Raw genomic sequence first — 25,937 nt, 5'->3', positions numbered from 1 at the left:
AGAACTCACATGATTCGAGTTTTAGTGAGTGAGGTGGTACGTATCCGAACCAGTTAACAAGAAAAATATTAAAAAATAATTATAATAATAATTAATATGAAAAAGTTACTAATTTAGAAATTTTAAATACAAATTTAGATTTACTAATTATAATTTAAATAATTTAATTAATTACTAAGTTACTAATTTAGAATATTAATTAATGGAATATTTATTCCTTACATTAGCTGATTATATAGAAGCAATAAAATCTATTTTTAAAATGTATAAAAGTCTAGTATTTCTACTAAGTCTACTTCTTAAATGTAAAATAGTAATTTAATTTATACTTAATTTTTGTAAATATTAGACCAAAAAATATTTGTATTTCATTTTATTGCGTGCCAATTTTTTTCTTTTAAATTTATCTCCTTATGTAAAAAGAAAAAATTTGAGACAGATTTTTCAAAAGAGAGGAGTCTATATTATCAAGACAAATTTTAACAACATTCATTTTTTTGTTTTTTGTAATTGAATTACATTGAGTAATATAATATTTCCATTCCATTGTATCATTCTCCTATTTTTACAAATCAATTGCATAAAAAAAGTAGAAAATTACAAACAAACAAAAAAATCAGATTTGCGTTTTGACGTCCAACCAGCCTCTAAATGAAAATTTCTCATGAAGTATTTTTCTCTTTTTAGCATGTCATCATGTAAATGATAACATGCTAAATGTGATTTAAAGGTGTTTAATGGTGATCTAAATGATATAAAGGTGATCTAAATGTGATTAAATCACTATGACAAATGTGATTTAAAGGTAGTATTGCACTGTTATTTTAAATAACTAAAAATAAAATATTCTTCCGAAACAGAATTAATTTTTCTTGGAGGGTTAATTATGATTGCACAGCAGAAAGTAGAATGTTCCATTCCAGCCCTTGTGAAAATGATCAACTTAAATGCATTAACTTACAACTTAAAATAAATAATCTATTTGAATTCAGTACAAAAAAATTCTAAAAAAAAAATTTCGTTTGAAATCTTTTATATTGCCCTTCTTACTTGATATCAAATTTTTCTGTTGCACTTTATTTTTTTTTCTTTTAATTTTTTTAAGTTTAAATGCCATATGCTATACTTTTTACTTTCATTACACCATTTGTTTGTTTGATTAGATATTTGTGCTACATTTCTTATCAGATTTTTCAAAAAAGATGTAATTGATTTCATATTGCATTTATTGCTTGATATCAAATTTTTGAGTTACCCTTTTTGTTTTATTTTTAAACAAAAATTGTAAGTGCTTTTATGTTGAACTTATTGTCTGATATCAACTTATTGTCTGACGCTTTTCATTTGATAGTAAAGATTTTTAAGAAACACTTTTTGTATAACATCTATTTTTGATGCAATATTTTTATTTGAATATTTGTGCCGTTTGTTTGCATGGACATCAAATTTTAATGCTACATTTTTTGTTTATTATTAAATTTTTATGTGGGACCATTTTCTTGTAATGTAAATGACCTAGAAAATTTTAACCTAATAAGTCCAAATAAATTAGTAAATTTCGAGGAGACTTATTTTATTGTAATCGTTCATCATTTGCCATGATTTATGTATATTTCATTTCTTGTTTCGAAAAAAAAGAAGAAAAAAACATAATCACCCTATTAGTTGATACATCGTCCTCTTGACTTGTACTACTACTGCTACTGGCTGTACTAGTGTCGCTTGAGCTGCTAATATTGCTTATACGAATAGGATTGTTTCGGACATTCTAAAGAAAAAAAATGGAAAAATTAAAATTTTAAAAATATATTTAAAAACATTATCAGAAGGAAAATTTGTTTATATTTAAATTTTATTTTCGTCTAATTGCAGTTGAAATCATAATGTAATCAAATAATTTATTTTTATTAATACAATTTTAAAAATATTTAAAGAAAACATAAAAAATAAATTGAAAATTATGTAAAAAATTCATTGAAAATCTTGTTATCCCTTTCATTACCTTGGTCCAGATATGTGGACCTTCGTTTCTTAGCTTCTATAACGCATTTTAAGAAAACTTATAGTTCTATCCTCATCGAAACATTCGTGGACATTTAAACTTTTTGAGGACTCCAATAGATGCAAAACATGTAAGTTATTTCGGTAGAATTCCACATAAACAAAAGTAATTTTCGAAAAATGACGCCAAATCCATGTGCTCGAAGAGGTAAACAATTTTAAATATTACATACTTTAGTTATTCTAAAAACAATTTTTTTTCACATGAAAAATAAATTTTAAAATTATTAATAAAATTCATTAAAAATCGTGTTATCCCTTTTCCGAAGGTCCACATATGTGGACCTTCGCATCTTAGCTTCTAAAACGCATTTTAAGAAAGTTTATTTTATAGTTCTACCCTCATCGAAACATTCGTGGACGTTTAAATTTTCTGAGGATTACAATAGATGCAAAACATGTAAGTTAATTGGGTAGAATTCCACACAAAAGTGATTTTTAAAAAATGACGCCAAATCCATGTGCTCGAAGAGATAAGTAATTTTAAATATTACATACTTTAGTTATTCTGAAAACAATTATTTTCTTTTGACTCAGTAGTTCTGCGTTCTGTATGAAGCTTTTAAATTTATTTTACTTAATATTTAAAAATAATACAGTTCAGAACATGCAGGTTCACATATGTGTCTTTCAGATGAATATCAAAATTTCTTACAGCGTAATTGTCAAGTGAAATCCCATTATATCATGTGTATTTAATTTTATAACTATTTAGTAATGATTTTACGTGTACTTTAATTAATATATATTTTAATTGATTAATAAATAAATTAATATATATTTTTAATTAATATATAACATATACTTAATAATTTTAATTTGTGTTTTTTCCCCTAATTTTGAAATTTTACCCTTGAGAATAAGATATTTTTTTATAATTAATGTTACATTCTATTCAATAATTATATATTTTGTGTGGTTTTCATAAAATAGTTTTTAAATTGCGATATAATGCAGTATTGCATATTGTAATTTGCTAAAACTTCATATTTTCTTTTAAATAATCATTAAATTTATTCAATATTGTATTTAAATAGACCATAATATTACAATATGCATGTTTATTTCTATTTTAGGTACAATTTAACATTTGAAGTATTTAGATTCTTTTACTTAGTTAAAACCGGAGGTACACATATGTGTACCTAAAATTATTCGCCTCCTGCCAATATAAATCATATTTTGTTTATCTTATTATGATTTATAGCAGTAAAATAGAAATTTGGAACAGTAAAATATTTTTTTGCAAAATGCTTTTTTACTTCAGTAGTTAAGACGCTATGGGTCTTGTGAATTACACGAAAATGATTTTTTTTTAATGTTGTCATTAATTTGATTAAATGCAAATGCAAATATATATGTATATAAAGAATCAATTTTTATAGTTGAATCTTTTAAAATTCTTCTAAAATTTATTAAAATGATTAATTTCTAAATCATTTTTCATATTGTTTTTTCTAATGATATTGTTTATATTAGGGGAATAAACTCTTTCTTTAATTATAAAATTGGTTAACAATAGAAGCTCATACGTTGCAGTATTTTTGAAAGTTAATTTTAATTTAAGGATAAGTCAGGGGGAAAAAAGTCTTAAGATTACCTTTGTCCGATGTAGTTCATCCTCATCCTCATCAATAGTGTCATCATCTAACTCATCGACTACTCTGTCTTTGGCTCTTTCTAAGAACTTAAGTATTTCTGCTTTTGATGCACCATTAAAGAAGGATCGTCTGTGTTGGCCGAATGGATTAGTGGAAACTGAAATACAGATACTCCTATTTTAGGCATTGTACGTTCTTGGTCAGAACAATATCCGGCTAGGTCAGAACCATTTATTTCATATTCTTACCATTTATTTTACCATATTTTAAACGTCATTTGTCTAAATTGTGTGTTTAGTCAGAGGGAGAAAGAATTAATACATTTTTGAATTCAACTTTGCAGCTTAATAATTTGTATTAATTAATCAGTATATATTAAAGTGGGTTCACGTTGAAGGTCGTGAGTCTCAGCTTATTGCGATCCCCTGCGCAAGCGTTTTGAACTAGATTTCTGAAAATATACGTTCTGCGCCTGCGCAGAGAATTCATTACACCAAGACACTGGCGTTAGAGCTCACTGTGAAGGCACCCTTAGTTTTCTTTTTCAACTATAAAAATTGTATTGCAAAGTCCATTTCAGTACTGAAGAAAAAAATTATTATCTATTCTTTTTCAATAATTTAAATATAAGAGGCAAAAACAAAAATTCTTAAATTTTTCAAACGTGTGAAATAAATATTTTTATAAGAAGCATAAATTAAGTTTTTAATTTAATAGATTAAGATTTTAACTCAGCATTAACTCTCAGTATGTTTTAACTAATGCAGCCAATACTTTATATATATGCAGAAAATTAATGTAAGAAAAATTTTTCTATAACAAAGATTTGATTTTCTATATTCCTATGCCAGAATACAATTATGCTTCATAGAGTTTATTCAGTGCGTTATGTAAATTGATATTTTGTTCAAATCTCATGCCGTACAAAAATTTCTGATTCGTAAAACTTTATATATTCTCTTAACATGTACGTAAACCCTTTCAAAATAATTCATGATTTCTAAATGCATTAGTTCCCAGCCAATGTCCTTCAAAACTTGAAATTAAAGAAAAAAATTAAATTATAATAATAAATTGGATACTAATGTTCTCAACATTTTTGAAAGTGCATTTTTTTTATATACACTACTCAGATAAAATAAAGAGTTTCATCTAAAAAATTTGGATTTCATTTAAAACCATACAACAGCAATAAAAAATTAGATTTTGATTTGAAAAAAAAAATCTTTTATTAAATACAATATTTTCTTTTGCCTTTAAAGCGATCACACTTAATACAAGAAACGTAGTATTACGTTTTACTTCGGAAAAAAAATTGGTTTATCATTTAAAAGGAAAGAATCAAATAATGAAATAATACAGATATGAAAATTACAATGTTTTGGACAAAGACGCTTCTGAAAAAATAATTTTCTTTTCAAACGAGAAACAAAATAAATGTTTATGTAAATAGTATTGTCACGATAAGCACTATTTTCATTGTCATTTCAAACAATAAAAACGCCCATCTTAAATATTCTAGCCTTGAAAATATTCTAAAATAAATAAACGTTATAAAAATGACAGTAATATCAAAAAGATTTCGGGAAAAAAAGTAATTTGAGTATTAGATAGTAATTTTAAATAGTTGTGGAAATAACTAGAGTTAACTCTAAGAGAGAGTGGAATTTTAATATTCCTATCTCCGATATTTATTAACGATGTATATGAGGCATCGATTTTTTCAGGATCGATATTTTCCTAAGTATTCGAAAATTATCACTCAGATTATTTTCGTATTCAATAATTATCATAATGGTTACAAAATTATTGTATTCGATTATAATTGTTATTGATAATTCTCGCGATATTACTGTATTCAAATTTAAAGTTTGCGAAGATAACCATGATATTATTGTTGTCAATAAATGTCATATAATCGATATTTATCGTTTAATAAATGGTTTCACATTTTGGAGAATTCTTTTTCAATATCGATATTTTGCGATACATTGCTCAGCTCAATTCTGAACGTACAGTGTAAAAAATTCCGGACCAAATTACGGTATAAAGTACCGGCACTTTAGAATGTATCATCCGTAAAATCCATTTTTACCGTTTTTGCAGTAATATTTATTTAATTAGAGTGATTCAGTGTTTTAAGGGTAATTATTACTGTAAAAAATAACCGTTTGGCAGATTTTCTGTTCTGTAACATGTTCCGGTAAAAATAAATTTCACGGTAAAAAGTACCGGCATCCTAAGCTCCGGTACATATTTTATACCGTAATTTGATCCGAAACTTTTTACAGTGTACCGTGACATGTTGGTCGCAAGTTCCCTTAGAAATTCACCTAACTTAGCACACATAACATAATAAATTAATATTTTCTTTTATAGATAGATATTTGTGGTAAAATTTATAATAAATAAGAATAATTTTAGTGGAGATTATTTTTTTCTGAGTATATTTTATGAGGCAAATTTCAATTTTATGTTAGAAAATATCGCTTTTATAATAGAAAGAATTAAGCAAAAATATTTTTCCTATTGGTTGCCATCCTTTTTTTTAAATATTAAAATATTTGTTAAGTTAAATAAGAACACTTTACTTTTGACTAATTTTTTCCTCTTTCTTCGAAAAGTTCATGAAGTAAAATATCTATTTCATTGAGAAAAGTAACGAAAACAAGAGATACTATTTTCCATATTTGTAGTCATTTTTATAGAATATTAAAGAAATTATTTATATGTTAAATAAGAAGAACTACAGTGGAATAATTCCTTTTCCGGATAGTATATGAATTAAAATACCCGTTTTACTAAGAAAAGTCAAGTAATACCATTTTCTTAACTGCTTTTTAAATTTTTTATTATTAAAACATTTATTTTTATATTGATTAAGAAAAAATGTAGTGGAATAATTCCTTTTTGATATAGTTTAAAGTAAAATATCGGTTTTACAGTTGAAAATAAAGTAATATTATTTTTCCTATTGATCACTTTTTTTTAAATATTAAAATGCATATTTTAATATTAATAAGAACAATTATAGTGGAATATTTCTTTTATCGTATAATTCATGATGTAAAATTTTCATTTACAGTTGAAAATAATGTTCATAGTTATCATATTTTTTTAGGATTGAAAATTTTCTTCTTGTTCTGATGAAATGATTATTAATGTAATAATTTTGTGTAACATAATTAATAGGATTAATGCTTGATAAAAACTCCATGTATCCTCAAATTCCCATTTTAAAAAGATCATCAGATTCAATTTGCATTCGTACATAAATTGCAAGCGCTTGTCAGATTTAAATGTCAAGAATTACATAATACGCATCCAGCTTAAAAGTTTAAAATTCACCTTACTGAGTCTAAACCGGTTTATTTTTACTGATTTACGAATTCAAAAGAATCTTTTTGCCTGTTTTTACAATTTTGTCATGAAATAAGCCCTTGTTCCACTTTAACTAACGCTATTTTATTTTTGAATGACGTTTTAATGCCTTACGTCATAACGAAGACTCTCGCAGTGCAATTATTATTAGCCTAAGTTACATGTAAGATTTGGGAAGACTAACTGAGCTAATTTTTGACAGGCGTATAATACAATTAATAATAAAATTGCGAATAGAAATTTGCTTTAATTTTTCGGACTACTTTTTCATCATTATTTAAATGCATAACTGTCATATAAAAGTTTAACAAAGCGAGGAGCAACATTTTAATGTATATATATTCTCCCAAACAGAACTCAAGTCAATAGTATTGTAATTTTTAATTAAAAACTACACCAAGTGATTAAGTCAACTGTCGACTCTTACGTTTATAAATAGGATCCTAACTGCAAGAAAAAATATGTACAATCGGTATAAATGTAGAATCTAGTCGAGCAGGAAAATTGGTGCTAATTCTGCAAAATTGGTACCAAATCTTTTAATATTGCAAACGGTTCATATTGTAAATATTTAATAGGAATTAAAACAAAAAAGTTAATTCTAAAATTTTTTTTTCAAAAAATTAATGTTTTAAAGTTATTTTTCGAAGGCACCATCGTAATATGAAATTATGCTTTCTTGCGAATAATATTTTATTTTAATAACTGCCTTGAGTTTGCAACTGTCACTTATGACTCTTAGACCAAGTTTAGCCTATCTGAGGCCAACGCTATCTAAGCTTATTTTGAAAATGCCGCAAAAGGTTGATATGGAAAAAAGTCATAGTTTTGAGAAAATGAAAAGTATTTGTGGTTTAATTTTTAAATATTTAAAAACTTACTCCAATGCTGCATTACCTAAAATCATAAAAATTTGCAAAAACTGAGAATACAGTAGTGATTTTGATAATTTTCATCTAGGTGGGAAAATGTCTCCAATTTTTAAAATTATTTAAAAACTTTTAAAATATTTGAGTTATTTGTCTGTTCTAAAGCCCAGACACGGCAAGATTATATATATAATCCAAAATCATCACATTGTTTCAAGTGTAAGGCACTTAAATTATAGATTTTTTATTTTCTTTGGCTACAGAGCTTTGAAAAACAGCGTTAAAACAAATGTTTAAAAAGTTTGGGGTGCCGTTTATTTAGAGGAAAAAAATCAACTAAACATAAAAGTACTTTTTAATTCATTATATTTTAACAAAAACAAGAAAAAAAGCTAATTAACTGTAAAAACCACGCATTTGGCATATAGTTTTCCATTATTGGCGAAAAATCGTGTTGTTTGGCACCATTATTTGTTTTTCCCGAAAATGGTTCATGGGATTTTACTGAAGTAACGTATAATCTTTAAAAAGTATTTTTAATCAAAAATTTCATTTTTACCGTATATTGTAGTTGACTCTTTGTCACCAGGTAGTTCCTCATAAATAGAATCCGAACCAACAGAAAAATATATATGTTCCGATACGGAATCACTGGCCCCACTGGATATGGTAACTACTGTGGCACCTGTATCTTTGTACTTCCGGCTCTCATAGATGGACTGGTCAGACATTTTTCGACTTTTCTGCATCGGCAGTGTGTCGTATAAGCCTTCTTCAGGGGGTGGAGGATATGAAGCTATACCCTGATTCCTGGACAAGCATGCATTCCTTTTTGGGGGCAGTGGCGGCAAGCTTCTGGGAAGAGGAGGTGGAGATGGTGACCTTCGTGATACGTACAGTAGTTTGCTGTATACTGGGCCTTCTATGTCTGATGTCAGGGGAGTACTTTTTCCAGACGATAATTCTTCCGAATTCTAAGGGAAAAAAAGGGTTGGTTTTTAGAATAATTTGTTTAAAAAGCTAATTAGTTGATCAAACGATTGATAATTTTCAGCGATAAATAGCGTTAGACTGATCTTACTTATACATTCGTAAAGCATTTGATGTAATCTTGATATTGTCTTTTAACTCAAATAGAAGTATTAAGTATTTAAAAAAAGCTATCCAATGGCAACAAATTCAGGTTATAGAACGAGGATTGAGTTAGGTGTCATTAGATTTTTTTAATTCTCATTTTGTGATTACACTGCCATCTGTGGGACAAAAGCAAAGTGTAAAGTCGTATTGGAGTACTTTTTTCTGGAAAATTAAAATATGCAATAAAGAATAAGGATTTCTATTTCTGATTTTAAAGTTGATCCCAACCACTCTCAAGGGGGGTGAGATTGGAAGACAGAATTAGGAATCATTGAATATGTGTTTTGAAAATATTTCGGTAAATAGTTTACAATCGAAGGTTTTTTTTTTATAATTGGCGAATTGCAAATAAACCACTATATATGAAAATGGACCAAGAACGAATCACATAACGGTAAACAAAAGTTGCGGTAACATGAAGGTGACGTCACTGAACGCAAAGCCAGAAAAGTATATTATGGTAGCCAAAAACGGGGTTTTAGCAAAACTGAACGGAAACTGTCACCAAACCAAGGGGCCCCCGATTCTACACATTAACCAATATTCCATATTAAGATCACTATTTTTAATCAACTTATAACAAATTGAAGTACATGACTCCAATGAAGTATTTAATGATAAATTCTTCACATCAACAAATTACACTTCATATATAATTTGAAAAACATACCTTTTCTTCGTAGTCCTGCAGTGTATTTACAGAATTATTCACGCCATTTTGAATCTTTAGTATACTGTAATTAGAATTTTCTTCTGATCCTATATTAACGATGGTACACGTAACAGGAGTTGCTTTTTCTTGAAAATTCTGTACAGAAGATTCAAAAGCAGTATCACTTCGGCATTTTTCGGTACTTTTTTTCAAATCTGTACTTGGTTGACTACTACAGTCTGCGTAATCGTGAGAGTTCGTACTGGGAACAGACATGTAGGAAGAATCTGAGGAACTATCGTCTGCAGTGGGTTCAATGTCCAGTTCATTTGGAATATGAGGTTGTTCAGAAGGGATGGAATGGTCACCATTGTCGTGAAAGGACTTCCCCCGCGGAGAGGTGGTGGCCTCGGGACTAGCGGCGGGGGAAGACACCCCGTTTTTTGGATGCGCATGCGTAGATGTGGAACTTAATGATGTAGAATCTAAAAAAAGGAAATAAAAATTAAAACTTATATACTTAATAATTATAAGAGAACAATCAAAAAATTTTAAAGGCTTTTTAAATGAACTTTGAAATTTTTAAACAGGTTTTTTTTTCTAAACCAGCCTGCAGCATAATTAATTAAAAAATAAAATGGTTCTCCATCCATTTATTCTTAAATTTTAGCATGTTTCTCTATGATTTTATCTACATGAAATTATTACTTTTTAAACATTTTATTCAACTGTTAGGGTTAATCATGCAATTGAATCAATTGTTAAGATGAATTGAAACTTTCTCTCATATACATAAGGCCAATAAATACTCAAATCAATTGTTATGAGTAATCAAACATTACAATTAATTCTCGAGATTAAAACAAATTGACAGTGCTTCAGAACTTAGTCTATAGCAACAATTCTATTAAGGTAACAATAAAACAATTAAACCAATTATTATGATTATTACTCAAATTTATTGTACGGATTATTCAAATCTTTTTATTTTCAAACAACAATGTCAAGATTTAATTCCGAAATTTGCCTATAACAACAATCAAACAATTTTATCAATTGCTATGACTAATCAAATATTATAATTAAGTGTTGAAATAACGACTATTTGAGTATGCTTGAGAATCTAGCCTACAACACAATAAAGCTAACAATAAAACATTTAAATCAATTGTTATGACTACTTACATTTAACAATCAATTGTAAGGATTATTCAAACTTTTTTATTTTCATACCACAATATCAAGTTTTAATTCCAAAATTTGCACATAACAATAATAAAACAATTTTATCAATCATTAAGATTAATAAAAACTTTCATTCGATTTATGTATGATTAATCAAACACTTAAATCAATTGTTATGACTTATCAAGTATTACAATCAAATATTACGATCAAATCAATCCTTGCAATATTAATCAAATATTGCAAGGATTATTTAATACCAAAATTAGTACACAAATTGACGTGTATACATATTTATAACATGTTTATATATGCATAGTATTATATCACGAGTAAATATTACATATGTATATATTATACACAAATCGGCGTGTATATTTAAAATAGCTGTTTTTTAAGGAATCAGTGAAGAAATTAGAAAGCAAAACCATAACTTTTTTGGTTGTACTAGAAAAAAAAAACTTTTTTATTCATTTCCTCCTTTAATTAAAAAAAAAAAAAAAAAAAAAATAGGAGACATACAAGTTTTAAGCCGCAATTGCAAATAAATTTATGTCATCCTGTTTCACATTTTTACAGTTTCCATTTGATATTTAAAAAACAAACAAATCAAAGATTTTCTCAAAAAATATCTTTAAATCAATAATTTCTCAGGTACATGGATTTTTAAAAAAAAAAATTTCTTTTCTTTTTAAAATTAGTATATGTTTAGGACTTTGTAAGTTAACTAACTTAGGATTTGTTTAGGATTTCGCAAGTTATACTAATTCAGAAAGATTTATTAATTTACATTTCTTTTACTACTTATCAATTACCGTTACAAATTGATTCCCAATAAAAAAAAGGGTCATTTATCATTCTTTGAATGTTTTCAAAGGGCAATTTTTCAAATAAACACTAAACCAGTTTCACACTTTCTTTGCAGGTAAAGAATAGCGTCCGTGACCTAATTAAAGAAATGCTTAATCTTCCCACAGGAATTTCTTTTTGTTGAAATTTCAACATTGCTTCGTTAAACGTTTTCTAAGAATTCTATTTAATCAAGTAGAATCGTATTCTAAATTTGAAACAAATTTTGAACTATCCTAATTAATAAAGTAGATTTTTGATCAAGATTATAGTAATTAAAAAATTCTTAAAGAATGTCAGGACCCGTAAAAGTACGCGTAAATACATGACATTTTAAAGTATTACAACTTCTAAGCAAAATCAAGTAGAATTAAATTGAATCAAGTGGAGTTTTTAGGTTAAGAAAATAAATATTACACGAATGAATTAGATGTCTCGTAAATTTTCACATGATAATTTCTAACTTTTCATTAAAATTTTTACAGTTTAAAAATTATGCATAAATATATGTTTTCAATTTAAAATTTTTACCTAAAGGATTTCTGAAAAACCATTTCATTTATTAGCATAAATACTTGTTTTTAAGTAATTTTTTATAAAAAATTTACCAAAACAAATTCATTTCTTATCAGTTTTATTCGACTTGAAAATTATTAATTTTTAAAAGAAAGTTATAAAATTATGAAAAATTTATAGTTGTGACATTTATGCATAATTTAAAACTGTATTATCCAAATTGTCTTGTCATTGACCGTAAGAATAAATCTAATGCCCGTAAGGCTACCATGGCCATAAAAATACATGTCTGTTCCTAAACTTCTCGTAAAATGTATGGCCATTGACTTTAAATTAACATTATGCTCGTAAAATTCATCTTTTGCTCAGACTTCGAGACTCAGGTGATTTGTTTGTCGAATTAAGGCGAACCGTGAAACGAGGTAAAATAAGGTAGTGCTGCCATCTGTCGAGAAGTGAGACAGCTGTATGTTTCCCAGTGCAACGAGAGCTTGAGAGGGATATTCTTTGGCGACGGCTGGGATCACACCCGCAACCTTTGTGTCCGTAGCCTGGTGTGCAGTACCCACCATGGTGCACATTCCCGAATTGAGTTAGAGAGTTTTATCTTATAACCGTATAAATTAACGCTCAGCTCTACTAATTTTGCTGAAGTTTGTTACAATTAAGGACACTAAGCTTTTTTCTTCTTAAAGAAGGGAAACGGCTTTATAAAATAACGGCCAACTCTTCTAATTTTGTTGAAATTCGTTACTATTACGAGTACTAAGCTTTTTTTTCTCAAAGAAGGGAACTGGTCGCATAAATTAACGGTTAACTCTACTAATTTTGTTGAAATTCGTTACTATTACGAGTACTAAGCTTTTTTTTTTCTCAAAGAAGGGAATTGGTCGCATAAATTAACGGTTAACTCTACTAATTTTGTTGAAATTCGTTACTATTACGAGTACTAAGCTTTCTTCTTCTTAAAGAAAGGGAAATGGCTGTATAAATTAACGGCCAACTCTACTAATTTTGTTGAAGCTCGTTACAATTACGAGTACTGGGCTTTTATTCTCAAAGAAAGGGACTGGTCACATAAATTACTAATTTTCAACGGTCAACTACTAATTTTACGTAATTTTCTTAGAGCTTAAGGCCAATTTAAAGCAAAAAATAAGTTTAAAACACATCTTTTGTTAAAAAAAAAATCAAATTTTAAAATAATTAAATGAACTCACCTGCTATTGTAGCATTCCCTCCGATAGGAACTCTAGATTTTCCACGACTTTGTTGAGCTAGAGGCGTCGTTCTCTGTCCTGGCCTGAGAGACTCTACTGTTTTGGACAATCCAGGTTTATTTTGGTCTTTTTGAGTCTTATTTGAAGTGGCAACTCTGAGATCACTGTGTGAATAGCTCTTAGGGGTGCTGCTCAGGGGTCTAGAAGGGGGTGGTGGCCCCTTCACATTTCCTTTTCTTATATTGGGTGGTGGTGGAGGTGGTTGAGATGGCCGTGGTATTGTTGATATTCTTGAATTTTGCTTTAAAAGTGAAAAAAAAAAAGAAATTATTAATTCCAGCAATTGCAAGAATATTAAAAACTTTTTCATTTTGCAATAAAAATAGCACTTGGAAACATTTTTTCTCTTTTTGTTCTCTGTTGCATGAGATTTTTTTCAACAGATCCGGGATACTTCGTATAGCTGATTTAAAATCTGCAAGCGGTTTCTCTTTCAAATCGACTGTTTTTTTTAATGACAATTTTTGTCTAATTTTTTTATTTTTTAAATGCGCAAATTTAAAAACGTTTTATATAAAAAGGGGATCACACAAATGTTGCGACTAACTTCTATGAGAATAAGGGCACGCCATCAGGATAAAAAATTGCACAGAAATGTTGTCGTACGCTGCTGGGGTCGCTTTATTATTAAGACGTGTTCAAAAGCACAAGAAGAAATAGTTCATAGCAGTTAAGCTATACTAGTGGCTTCTGACGACATTCCTAGACATAGATTTCTATGCGATTTTAATTCTCATGACGTGCCCTAACTCTCCAAGAATTTTGTCGTAACATTTAAGCGACCCCCTGTAATATATAACGATTATAAACTTATACATCTCGAAAAAAGAAGACTAAAATTGTCATTTAAAAAAACTGTAGCTTGGAGAGAAAAACCGATAACAGATTTAAAATCAGTGATACAAAAATATTTAATGTGTGCGGCAGAAATTTTTTTTCCTCGTGTTAATGTCATATCAAAAGTTTGTAACTATTTTAAGTATCATCACTAAAATTTAGAAATAGAATCAAGAATATAGGTATAAGGCAATTGCTTTTCAAACTTTTTTTTCTTCCTAAAGCCAGGCACTGAACTTTTACGTCCTTCGTCTAGGAAGATGCCGGAAGTATTACTCATTTAACGTTACCCAGTGGGCACCTGCGAACCTAAGTTACGGAGGCGAGCAATTTATTGTATATTTATTTATTACACCTTTTTTACTAAAATTAAATTTAAATTACAATTTTGATGAAAATTTTTGAAATACATGTTTGCAAAGCTTGTTACATATATGTTAGATTAAGATTAGATGAAGTTCTGCAATAATAATCTACGTTCGTCAGGTCGCAGACAAATTAGGATTTATAGAGATAATGTTTCAAATTTACTCTGTTAAGTAGGCTATCAGAGTCTAGATGCGAAAGCCATATCATACCATACTATGGATAGATGGCTTCAGACCCCCCCCTCCCCCTGTGTATCTATAGACACATCATTCCTTGATAGTAAGAATCAAATTAAAATATTTTGTGTTTGTTCTGACCACATTTATATAAAAATATGAAACAAATCAAATTTTTAAAAGTGTTATAATTTTAAAAGGAAAGAAATAAAACTCACTTTAGCTTCACTTTTGTCACCGTTGCTTCTTGGCTTAGCGCTTTGGTTTTCTTCTTCCTTGCGAGCTCTAAGATACTGTTCAACTGTTTGAAAGTCTTCGTCGTTCTTTTTTCGAAGGGTATCAGTGGTGGTAGAAGAGGAATCACTCGTAAAACTATCTCTGGCTTCCTCCCATTCTTCATCAGACGACGACAATGCCTCACTTTGTATTCGTTCCACAGCCAGTGATTCGTTGCTAAGAGATTTGAATTGCACACGTTTCTTTTTTCTAGTGTCCTGAGCATCCTGCAGATCGGAAGCATCTCTTGAACTCGACTCATCGCTGCTTCCGTTAACAGCAGAGGCGGTTAACTTCTCCCCAGTTTTCTTCAAGATTGACTTCACCTCGGCGTAAGGATTGTGGGAATTGACTTTCATCGGTTGCTTCGGTTTAATTTCGTTTTTCTTGAGGATGGGTTTGTTGCTCTTCAGCTTTTCGGCCAATTCCGAAGCGATCGAAGAGCTCATAGTGTTAATTGGTATCTTCTTGTCTCTTTTGGGTAAATTCTCTTCCTCTTTGTCTTTAATCGCATTAATTTGCGTCGGTGATTTCCACTGGGAAAAATTTGGAGGGGGTGGTGGAGGTGGGGGTGGAGGTGGTGCAGCAGAAGGAGCGGGAGAAGGAGTAACTGATGATGATGAAATGGTTGGTACTTCAGGAGCACGAGGTACTCTTCCTCTGCCTCTCAAAGTACCAGTATCTCCATATCCAGATGCCAGAGACATCATGGAGGTTGCTTTCCGGATAGTTGGAAATCTAGGAGACTCATAATGCCCATTCTTGATATCAGAATAGTGGGATGCTGGTTCGTTGTTTGTTAGACAGTTGCCACTGGAGTATTTTCTAAGATTTACTCCTCCCGGTGTTGGAGTGGAGTATATCCTGTCCTCAAATCTGAGAGTGGAGTCCGGATCTTTGTCATCATCATAGTCCGGTTCTGGTAAGGAGTAAATACCATCATCCGACAAAGAACTGTTACTCCAACTGCTCGTTCGCGAATCAACGGAATTCGTTTTAGATCCTTCGGAATAGAGGGAAGTTTGAGGGGAACTGTTACCATCCAGTTGAGGTAGAACTTTCATTCCGTGCCCACCTATTCGCAAGCTGGAGTTCTGCGAATAAATACCACTCTCGCTCTCCGAGCTGACGGGACTCGGAGACTTGTTGATCGTCATCTTGTAGTTTTTGTCGTCCTTTTTGAAGCTCTCGGACAAATCCTTGTTTGAGTTCTTTTCTTCTATTACATTATCACTTAAATCATCATCTAAATCGCTGTCACTACCATTTGAAGAGTCCTTCTTTAAGTACGTTTTCACTAAGTCATAAGCCGTGACATCGCATTCCAAAATTGACTTTCGAGAGGCTACAGAACTAAAAGGGTCTTTATTGCACTTTTCTAAAGATTTCATTAGTTTGGAATGATTCGAAGAAGCATTCGGATTGTAATTTACCGACTGAACAGCTGGAGGATTCGGTGCCTTGTATTTATTACTCCTCTTTAGAGTATCGTATAGATTTTCCTGGTTACGGCGGCCACAGGAATACTGGGAATCCGTATGCACCTGATCCTCATGTACTGCATAAAGATCTACTTTTTCAGGCAGAATGGATCTCCGTCTTGGAGGTGGAGGAGGTGCAAAACCTCTGGAAGATCTAACGCTGGAAAAACCACAGTTGCATTTTGAGGATTTTAATGAACCTAAATTTAATGTCCCAAAAGCGCCAGAATTTTTCCTTTGGCATTTGCACAAAGTTGAATTTAAAGGTGAAGAATTGTTAACTGAAATGGGTTTTGGATGGTCATCCCCTGTTGAGTGTAACTTTTTATTCTCTAACCTATTTAACTGATTATTTTTATAATTAATAGTTTCGTTATTGTTGTTAATTTTATTGTTGTAAGTTTCCCACGGATAGGCAACTGGTCCACGAGGCCTACCATTTATGCTTCTGACTGTGGCATGTTTCAAATCAGAAGACGAATAAGAAGGCGTTGTTGACAATGAGTCATTCCAGTCTCTATAAAGTGAACTAGTTGTTAAAGCGGAAACAGAACCAAATTTGAATTTATTGTGGCGCGATAAAGTACCGTTCGACACTGTAAAAGAATCGTCTGCTTTGTTTTTGTTTTTCTTCCACGGGAGGAAATTAAATTTCTTTGTTCTTCCACTAACAGGTGCGGATTCAAAGTCCAGTGCAGGCCGAACCTTGCCATTTGGGTTACCACGGACGGTACCGTACAAGTTCTGATACGCATACGTGTCAGGAGTTTGCTTGTAATACACTGGCCTTCCCTGGTGACGAAAACCATCCATCTTCTTGCGTTTTCCTGAAAAAGAATATTTTATTTAATTTCCAATGTAGCATAAAGCATAAGACAAAAAGTTTAGGTAAAGACTGACTGTAATATTTTTTACTTGGAGTTATTAGTATCGTTTTGAAACTAATATTATGTTGCTAAGTCTGTATACAAATCAGAATAATGATTAACAGAGTTATACATAGCAAATCAGTTGAAGGGTTTAAAAAAATAAAACGATAAGTTTTATAATTGCTCAGGGGAGCGTTTTTATCGGTATTTTTAAAAAGAAACGATTAAAAAGAAGTCTAGAGTACTATTATCTCAAGGTATTCCTGTAAACTTGTTAAGTATTTATTACGAAATAATAATAAAGAAAAGTTTGTTTCAAGTCCACTAATTTTAAAATCATTCCTACTTATATAGTATTTGACAAATCAAACCAGTAATTTGTTTCGATTAAAATCTAACAATGCAGTTTTTAAACGCAATTTTTTAAAATTATCTACTATTTAATTAATCAATTTAAAATTTAATAAAATTAGTAATCAATATAAAAAATATTAAAGGATTTGTACCGTATCAAATGTAATAAACCAATCAGTTTTTTATTTCGAAGAAAAGGTTTAGAAAATTAGAGTTACCTCAATATTTGTTCTAAAATTATTTTATCCTCCTGACACCCCAGCTACGGAAGTAATTGAGACTAAGAAATATGCAGGAAAGTGAATATGTAAATGCGAGGAAATATGTATATTTTTCCAAAAATTCAATTAATTAAATTTAATTAAATAATATTAGTTATTTTTAAGCATAACATTAAAGTGATGCAGTTTGATTTTTAACGTTTATTTGCATTTTGCATATGATATTTTTGCAGGGTATTTAACACGATTCTCTTAAATAGTAGTAAAATTATTCCTAAAATAATCAAACCTGATATTTGTATATAAACATTAGCTTATGGTATCCTCTTTGTTTGAAAAATTTCTTGCGCCGTATTTCGATGAAGGATAAAAATTTATTTCACGCTTTGAAATAAATTTTTTCGCTGAAATAAGGTTTGATATACAATTGAAATAGCATATTGTTTATAACTAAAAATATTTTTTTTCGTAAAATAAACGATATTTACTTTATCATAAAATTGAGATTTTGTGTGATAATCCTACTTAATCAAATTTATTAAAAAATGGTCTACATTGTTTAAATAAACACAATGAACTATAGGATTTTTATTAATCGTGAATTAAGTAGGTTTTAAAACAATCAAACTTAATATACGACAGTACGCATAGTTAGTTTCTTTTTCTTTTTCAAAAATATTTCTGACGTATTCTCACTAACGATCAAGGTATTATTTTACACTATAATTAAGATTTTGTTTACTGTGGGATACTAAAATTCTACTATTTGTATTTTCCAAACATATGAAAGAGCTACACTACTTCAAATAAGAGAAACAACAAAAAGATAACAACACTATCTAAAATGGTGGAAAATAATTTAGTTTTGAAAAACAATCAACACACAATATGTACGATGCGCAAAGCAAAAACGGACCACACTGAATAACTTTTGATCTAATAATCGGATCTTCAATTTCTAGGACTCAAACATAAAGGTTCAAGGCGAAGACCTCAAATATGCTAATTAATTAATACAGATGATATTTTAAGTCACGAAATCAGACCCAAAAATGTAATTTCTCTTGGCGGATCTTGAAAATCTTTTTTGTTTGTTTGACGGATTTAAATTTCTGACTCCCAAAATATAGGGGGTCAATAGTTTGATCAGAACAGTCCTCACCGAAGCCCAAGTCTAATCGAACACCCATAACTGTGCTGTGATCGTTTCTCTTTTTTATTTTTTAAGATTCTCAACTACCGAATCTACATCATCGACGGATCGGTTAATTGAGAATCGGTTAATTGAACCGAGATTGGTTCTATTTCCAATATGATCAGGACAGTGTTCCTTTACTTCTACTAATCTCTTGAGAGGAAGAAAATACTCCAGAAAGTGCATATTCCTGCTTAATTTTTGATGCCTTTAATTATATTTCTATAAATGCATTGTTTGATCAGATGGCGTAGTTTTAATGTATGCTTCAGGGGGGGGGGACTATCTCCTTCTTATACATATTGAAAACTCACACAATAACTCATTAATTAAGTAATTAAGTCATGCATAATTTCAGAAGGGGTTTTGTTCTCCACACCCTACCCCAAAACTACTTTCTTTTTTAGAGTTTAATTAATTCCAACGGGTTGATAATTACACCGAAGATTTATTCTCGCTTTCTTAAATTAAAGAAAACTACTCAAATAACCAGACATATGGGGTAAGTAACGACAAAAAAGGATATATTTTAACACGATGTATACAGAACAATTGTTGCACAACGACTACTTAAAAAGTGTCGATCTCTTGTTTCACAATATCTTTTTACAGTTACGGTTACAATTTAATTGACAATAAACGCTGCCATCTATCGGTGGTTCAACAAGTATTTCCACAACTACTGCACTGTATTTGATCAATAACTCCTAGAAGATAGAAGACCTTAGCACGGGTTACCATAAACAAGAAATTTGATTCTTTAGTAGTCCAAACGTAATGACAACTTTCATATTTTCTCCCCACTGCGCAGCTTGGTAGCCCGAACGTAGTGGCATCTTTCTTATTTTTTCTCCACTGCGTGGTTTATGTTTGTTACGTCGACGTCGGACTCATAAATTGATTTATGCTGAGGCCTTCTCTCTTCTAGAAATAGTTGGTTTGATATAAACAGTTTGTTTAAAAAAGTTTAAATCAGTTAATAATAATAATATTTTATTGTCAAATTGTCATTGTCTTAATTGTTATTGTCTTATGAGCCCACCCTGTTTCAGATCAATGGGTGTCAGCTTGTTTGGGAAGTAAAGGCGGCCTGTGCGCAATACTGACCACATTACCGCAATCATATCGTTGGTCACGAAAGTTTGGAGCTTTAACCTACATAATCCATCCAAAAACAAGCTGATGTGTGAATGCTTTAACTTTTTTAATCGGATCAAAGTTTTTCTCTTTTTTCTCTATAGATTAACATTCAAAACGTAACTGTATTAAGTTCCCTATTTTTAAAACAGGATCTTTAATTTAAAATTTTGAAGAAAAAAAATTTCAATTTTTGCACTCCTATGTGAATATTTAATGGTTTAAAATTATTACCATAATTCATCCTTAAACCGAAAATTTTAAAAACAACCTTCAGAGGAAGAAAAAAAAAATTCGTTCAATAAACCTAAACCGCATTTTCAACCTTTTCACTTTTACTGTTGCAGTTGGTGAGTGGTACTTTTAAAAAGTAATTGGTTCTACGGTGATCTCCTTTGTGAGTATTTTTTATGGCGTTTGCTTAGCGTATTGTGTTTGCTATTTTATAATCTTTTTTTAAGGAGTGTAAAAATTATTGCTAAACAGTTAACCGTTACTTATCAAAGGTCAGAAAAGCTCTGTTAGAGTTTTTTATTTATTTTTTATTCTAAAACAGGTTTTGTATCAACAGCATTTGAAAATGGCGAACGCTTAGAATGCTTTAACTTAAATAATTGTATGAAATAAAAGAAGGAAGGGAAAAAAGGAAACATTTAATGTTTGTTTGTTGTAGACTAGTTTCAATCAGCGCAACGGGAAGTTGTTTAAATTGAACTTTTTGGTGCGAGTATTAAAAAAATTCCAACCGGGATATTCCTTTATAAAAAATATTATTCGCGATAAGTAAATATAATTGCTTTTGGTACCAAAACTATCCCAAATGCGAAAGCTTATAAGAATGCATAAATTGCTTAAGAAATGGTTTAAGATGCATTGTAACGACATGCTCAAAGCTAGTTACACCAGCTAACACTAAGCTAGGAGCTAACTAAACGGAGTCGTGGCGGTGACCCAGGTTCAAATTACAAAGATGGTTGGTCGATACGAATTACGAACGTGGTTGCTATCAGAATAACCGCAGGAGCTTTTCGTTGTTTTCCACTTCGTGTAACGCAAATGCTGGTTAGTTAGCAAAAAATAGCAAAAAATCCTCTGAGAATAAGGCTAATTTTTAACCAATACTTGATCCAGGAGTTCCCTTGTCTTCTGGATTAGATTTAAAATTACAAGGCTACGGAGTTAAACATTGGTAGTCGTGAACCCAAAATTGGGTAGGCAAAATTTAGAGAATTTCAAACCAAATACAGTTAGAAATAAAAGAAAAGTTTTCGACGGTTATGAAATAAAATAAAAACTAGTATGCGACATACATTTTAGCGAATGCATATTAGTAGTAATTTAACCAAAAATTACATGAAGATTATCCCCTACTAAAGTGTGGGGCAATTATACGGCAAATCTTATATATTATTTATATTAGATAGAAAGTATACTATTATATAATAGTAATAGTTAATATAAATAACTTACAGAATTTTCTGAATAAAAATCGATTTAAACTTGTGATATCTTTTATTAAGTTCAGTATTATTAAATGTTGAGATCTTGGATCATTCGTATATGATCTTTATGTTTACTAAAGATTTAGGTACATTATTATTAGTTAAAACGAACTTATATATTTTCAAAGGCAAAGTGTAACGCCTCATTAAGATTGAGGTACGTACGATGCGCAAAATAAAAAACTGAACACCTCGATAAATTTTTGATCTAATGATCGAATTATAACATACCAGACTCGATTTTAATAATCAAGGTCCTGAACTCAAATACATTAACTAATTAGTTCAGATGGTATTTGAAATCACAAAAATCAGGCACAAAAAATATACTTTTTCTAAATAAACATTTTTTTTTGTTTTTGTTTTTACGGGTTTGGATTTTTGACCTTCGAAATATAGGGGTTAGCTACAATCTGGAAAATACGGTCTCAGTAGGTGAACGGTAAATGTTTGGACCCCATTATGTAAAATTAATTTTTTGCGTATTTCATCATAACTCGAGAATATTTTAAGAAAATTGAAAATTTTTTTGCACATAATTATGAAATTCGTTTATCAAACTATAATTCCATGCATAAAAAACAATTTTTAATAATTGTTCATTATTTTTTATTATTATATTCTATAATGGTCTAAACATTTTTGAATCGTAAGGTGTACAACTTTTTTATTTCATTTTAAAGGACGTAATTTTCTCGACAATTTTTTTCTAATATTTGTTAAAGAAGTCGTGCATTTATTATGAAGTATTATATATTAGAAGTTGTAGATCGTTTATTATTTATTTTTTTATTTTGAGAGTTACAAATTTTACTGTTTATTATTAATAAATTTTCCTGAAAACTCTTACAAAATCAGTACAGTACGTCATGATTACCTGCACATATCAACATACATAAGATAATACGTTCAATAGCCTTCAAAATAAATGCGGGCAATTGCATCACAATACTGCTGTTGATGCATTTTGATGACACGCTGATGAGTTTCATATGCAAATAGAATAGTCATTTTAATGGCAATTTCCAAAAAAAAAGAATTTCATATAAAACTGTCTTCTACCCTGATTACGATCCAATGCAAAAGACATATGCGACATAAAAATCAAACCGAGTCTATGATATCTATAATTTTTATGTGGATTGTCATAAGACACGGTAAATCTTGGATAAAATATGTCTCTGATCTTGAGTTTCGCTAAAAGTAAAGAAAGAGTTGCAACCTTGGTGAACAATGGGAGAGAAACAAAACAGAAATGAAGTTTAGACGCATAAATTCGTGGCCATATCAAGGACCGAGTGATAAAAGATGCCTCTTGCTCGTGTGTTGCTGTAAACAATGAGGCACTCTCGAAACAAAAGAAATCGAGGATTGTTAACAATCTGTTTCATGGTGGCCGAAAAAAATTAATTGCAAGACAAAGGGAATCTGTTGTTTATAGATATAAAAATGCTAGATTGAACGAACGATGAAAGTTCATTCCTTTAATCAAATTTAAAGTCATGGAACCTCATTTACATGGTTCTTTCGGATCTTTTTCGCCAAGGAAAATATTAAAAAAAGCCACAATTTAAGTGCTTTACGTGTGAAGCAAGGCTATAATTTTAAACTTATCTTGCCGTGAAGAATTATCTGGGTTTTAGAACGGACAAATAACTTAAATGTTTTAAAAGCTGTTAAACTTTTTTAAAAATCGCCAATTCGGTGCCGTTTTTCTGTTGTTGTTTTTAATGCCACTTGCCAATACCAACATCGATGCCCTGCTTGGTGAAACCAACAGTATTTCAGGCAGAGGGTGCGTTTCTTGTTTTTCAGTGACGCCATCTATGGCGTCATCTGTGGCCATTCAGTGACGCCATCTACTCCATAGCCAGCAAATACTAGCCAGCTATACCAGCAAAGCTATACAAAATTTCGGATTATCAAAAGCAATTCATCCTATTAAGGATAATTAAAATTCTAATACGATCGCACTCTCTAAGAAATTGATTCAATATTGAACCACAATATTGATCAACCATAACAAGGTGCAAATGTCTTGCAATCATAATGAGGTATGAAATGAAAATAAGTCAGTTTTCTCAGTTGATTAGTATGAGTATCGTTAATTATGTTCGCAAAGTATGTTCAATTTAGCACCAAATTAAGATTACAGAAATTTTAAAGAATATTAGTGTTTTACAAATTCCAAATTTTTTTGTAATAACGTTACGTAACTTTTAAAATATCGTATAGTAATTTTCCTTCGCTGAATAATTTGGAAACTTTAGTTCTGAGTATTAATTGTTTTTCCTTTGGTTTTTCAGGTTTATCTCTTGCAGTGCCATCTGCGGAAGCATTTTTGAACAATAAACAAGAAATTTCGGAGTAAAACATTTATGCCTCGTCACATAAATTTGCTGCAAGTGCTGTCTTTTTCTTAAAAAAAAAAAAAAAAAAAATCCTGTCTATTTTTCTGCTATAAATAAATACAAACCTTTCGAGCTAATTTAGAACATTTCGTACACATTAATCATGTTGATTTACTACTGTATTTCAAAATGAAAGAAACAGAAAGAAATAAAGATGTAATTTTTTTTTATGCACAAAGTTTGGAAATCACGATCTTAAGTAATCTTAATTCAAATCTCTCTTCTTTATGGACGGGTATAAAAAAAACGAAACAATTGTACAAGTTCAAAATAAAAACTTCTCATTTAAAATAAGCCGTGCTTAATAACCGTTTCCTTATTTTTCTCACAGTATGCGGTCAGGATCATGATAACGATATCACTCGCGGAGTTTTTATTAAACCCCTCAAGCAAATCGTTATTAAATAAAGCTGTAATTACCGTTCATATTATGTAACAATGGTCATAAAGGTTTTTATAATATGCGTTCGTTAATTGACGATTTGGACAGCTATTCAATTAGCTTTGTATTGGTAACTGATAATTCCATGCAAATAAGATGTTGGTTGAAAAAGTTCAATTTTGGTAAACATTGAAATTAGTAGTGAATGGATGAATGAATTTTTTTTCTCATTGTTGTGGAATTTGACAGCAGTTTTGAAAGCATGTTATTCTAGTTTCTTAATTCTTCTCCAATCAATAAATAGCACTAATCATTCATTTCATCAAAGGAATTGACATACTTTTGACATCAGAAACTAGCTGCATATAATGATTTTCTTTTCTTTATTGTCAATAATATACATATAATAATTCAATTGCGATTGATCAATTTAAATATTGTTGGGGATTAGTTGTCATTTAAAAATTGAGCTGCTTGAATGAATCTATAATTTTTTTAATAAAATTAATAAAAATTCTAATTACAATTCCTAATCATTCATTTCATAAAAGGAATTGACATACTTTTGACATCAAAATCATATTTATTTATATTTTTGGTTGAAATAAACACAGAATCTTTTGATTTCAAATGTTATCGTTTTGTGCTTTTTCCTAAGGGAAGGGGGAGTGCGGACAATACATTTGCCCTATTTTGATACATTATTTTTGAAACAATTTTATTTATGTTTGAGATATCCTTTTTATGATAATATCCTAATTTTTTTTTCATATTGGAGCCATTTTTAAAATAAATCTTAATGTGAGACATTATTTTTGGGACATTTTTTTTTTACATTTGCAATACTTTTTGTGATAATATCATTATGTGACGCATTATTTTTCTTATATTTGAGATATTATAATTGTGATAATATCCTAATGTGAGACATCATTTTTTTATATTCGAGACATTATTTTTTGATAATATCTAAATGTGAGACATCTTTTTGATAATATCCTAATGTGAGACATTATTTTTGAGACATTTTTTTTTTATATTTGAGACTTTATTTTTGTGATAATATTCTAATGTGGAACCTTATTTTTAAAGTAAAAATTTAGAACAAAACAATTAATGTGGTGTTTATTATTATTATATCTAATGTAAATGTGCTCGGTATAAATCATTAGGAATCTTCTAAATTTCCATTACTT

The 25,937-nt window shown here is 29.8% G+C and overlaps 1 protein-coding gene across 1 annotated transcript in view; it reads right to left on the bottom strand.

The window, feature by feature from the left end:
- The window catches only part of LOC107447826 (uncharacterized), a 123,291-nt gene that overhangs the window by 36,430 nt on the left and 60,924 nt on the right, over positions 1-25,937 (bottom strand). Inside the window, exons 2-7 of the mRNA XM_043041886.3 lie at positions 15,132-17,497; positions 13,472-13,772; positions 9,720-10,186; positions 8,472-8,886; positions 3,662-3,819; positions 1,658-1,768 (exon numbers count right to left, since the gene is read on the bottom strand). Of these exons, the coding sequence (XP_042897820.2) occupies positions 1,658-1,768; positions 3,662-3,819; positions 8,472-8,886; positions 9,720-10,186; positions 13,472-13,772; positions 15,132-17,483 (3,804 nt within the window). The 5' untranslated portion in view covers positions 17,484-17,497. The remainder of the gene's footprint in view (positions 1-1,657; positions 1,769-3,661; positions 3,820-8,471; positions 8,887-9,719; positions 10,187-13,471; positions 13,773-15,131; positions 17,498-25,937) is intronic.

This window comes from Parasteatoda tepidariorum, chromosome 7 (genome assembly GCF_982258835.1).
Source record: "Parasteatoda tepidariorum strain Cologne lab strain chromosome 7, Ptep-v5.0, whole genome shotgun sequence".
NCBI lineage: Eukaryota > Metazoa > Arthropoda > Arachnida > Araneae > Theridiidae > Parasteatoda > Parasteatoda tepidariorum.
This window is presented reverse-complemented; position numbering and strand designations above follow the sequence as displayed.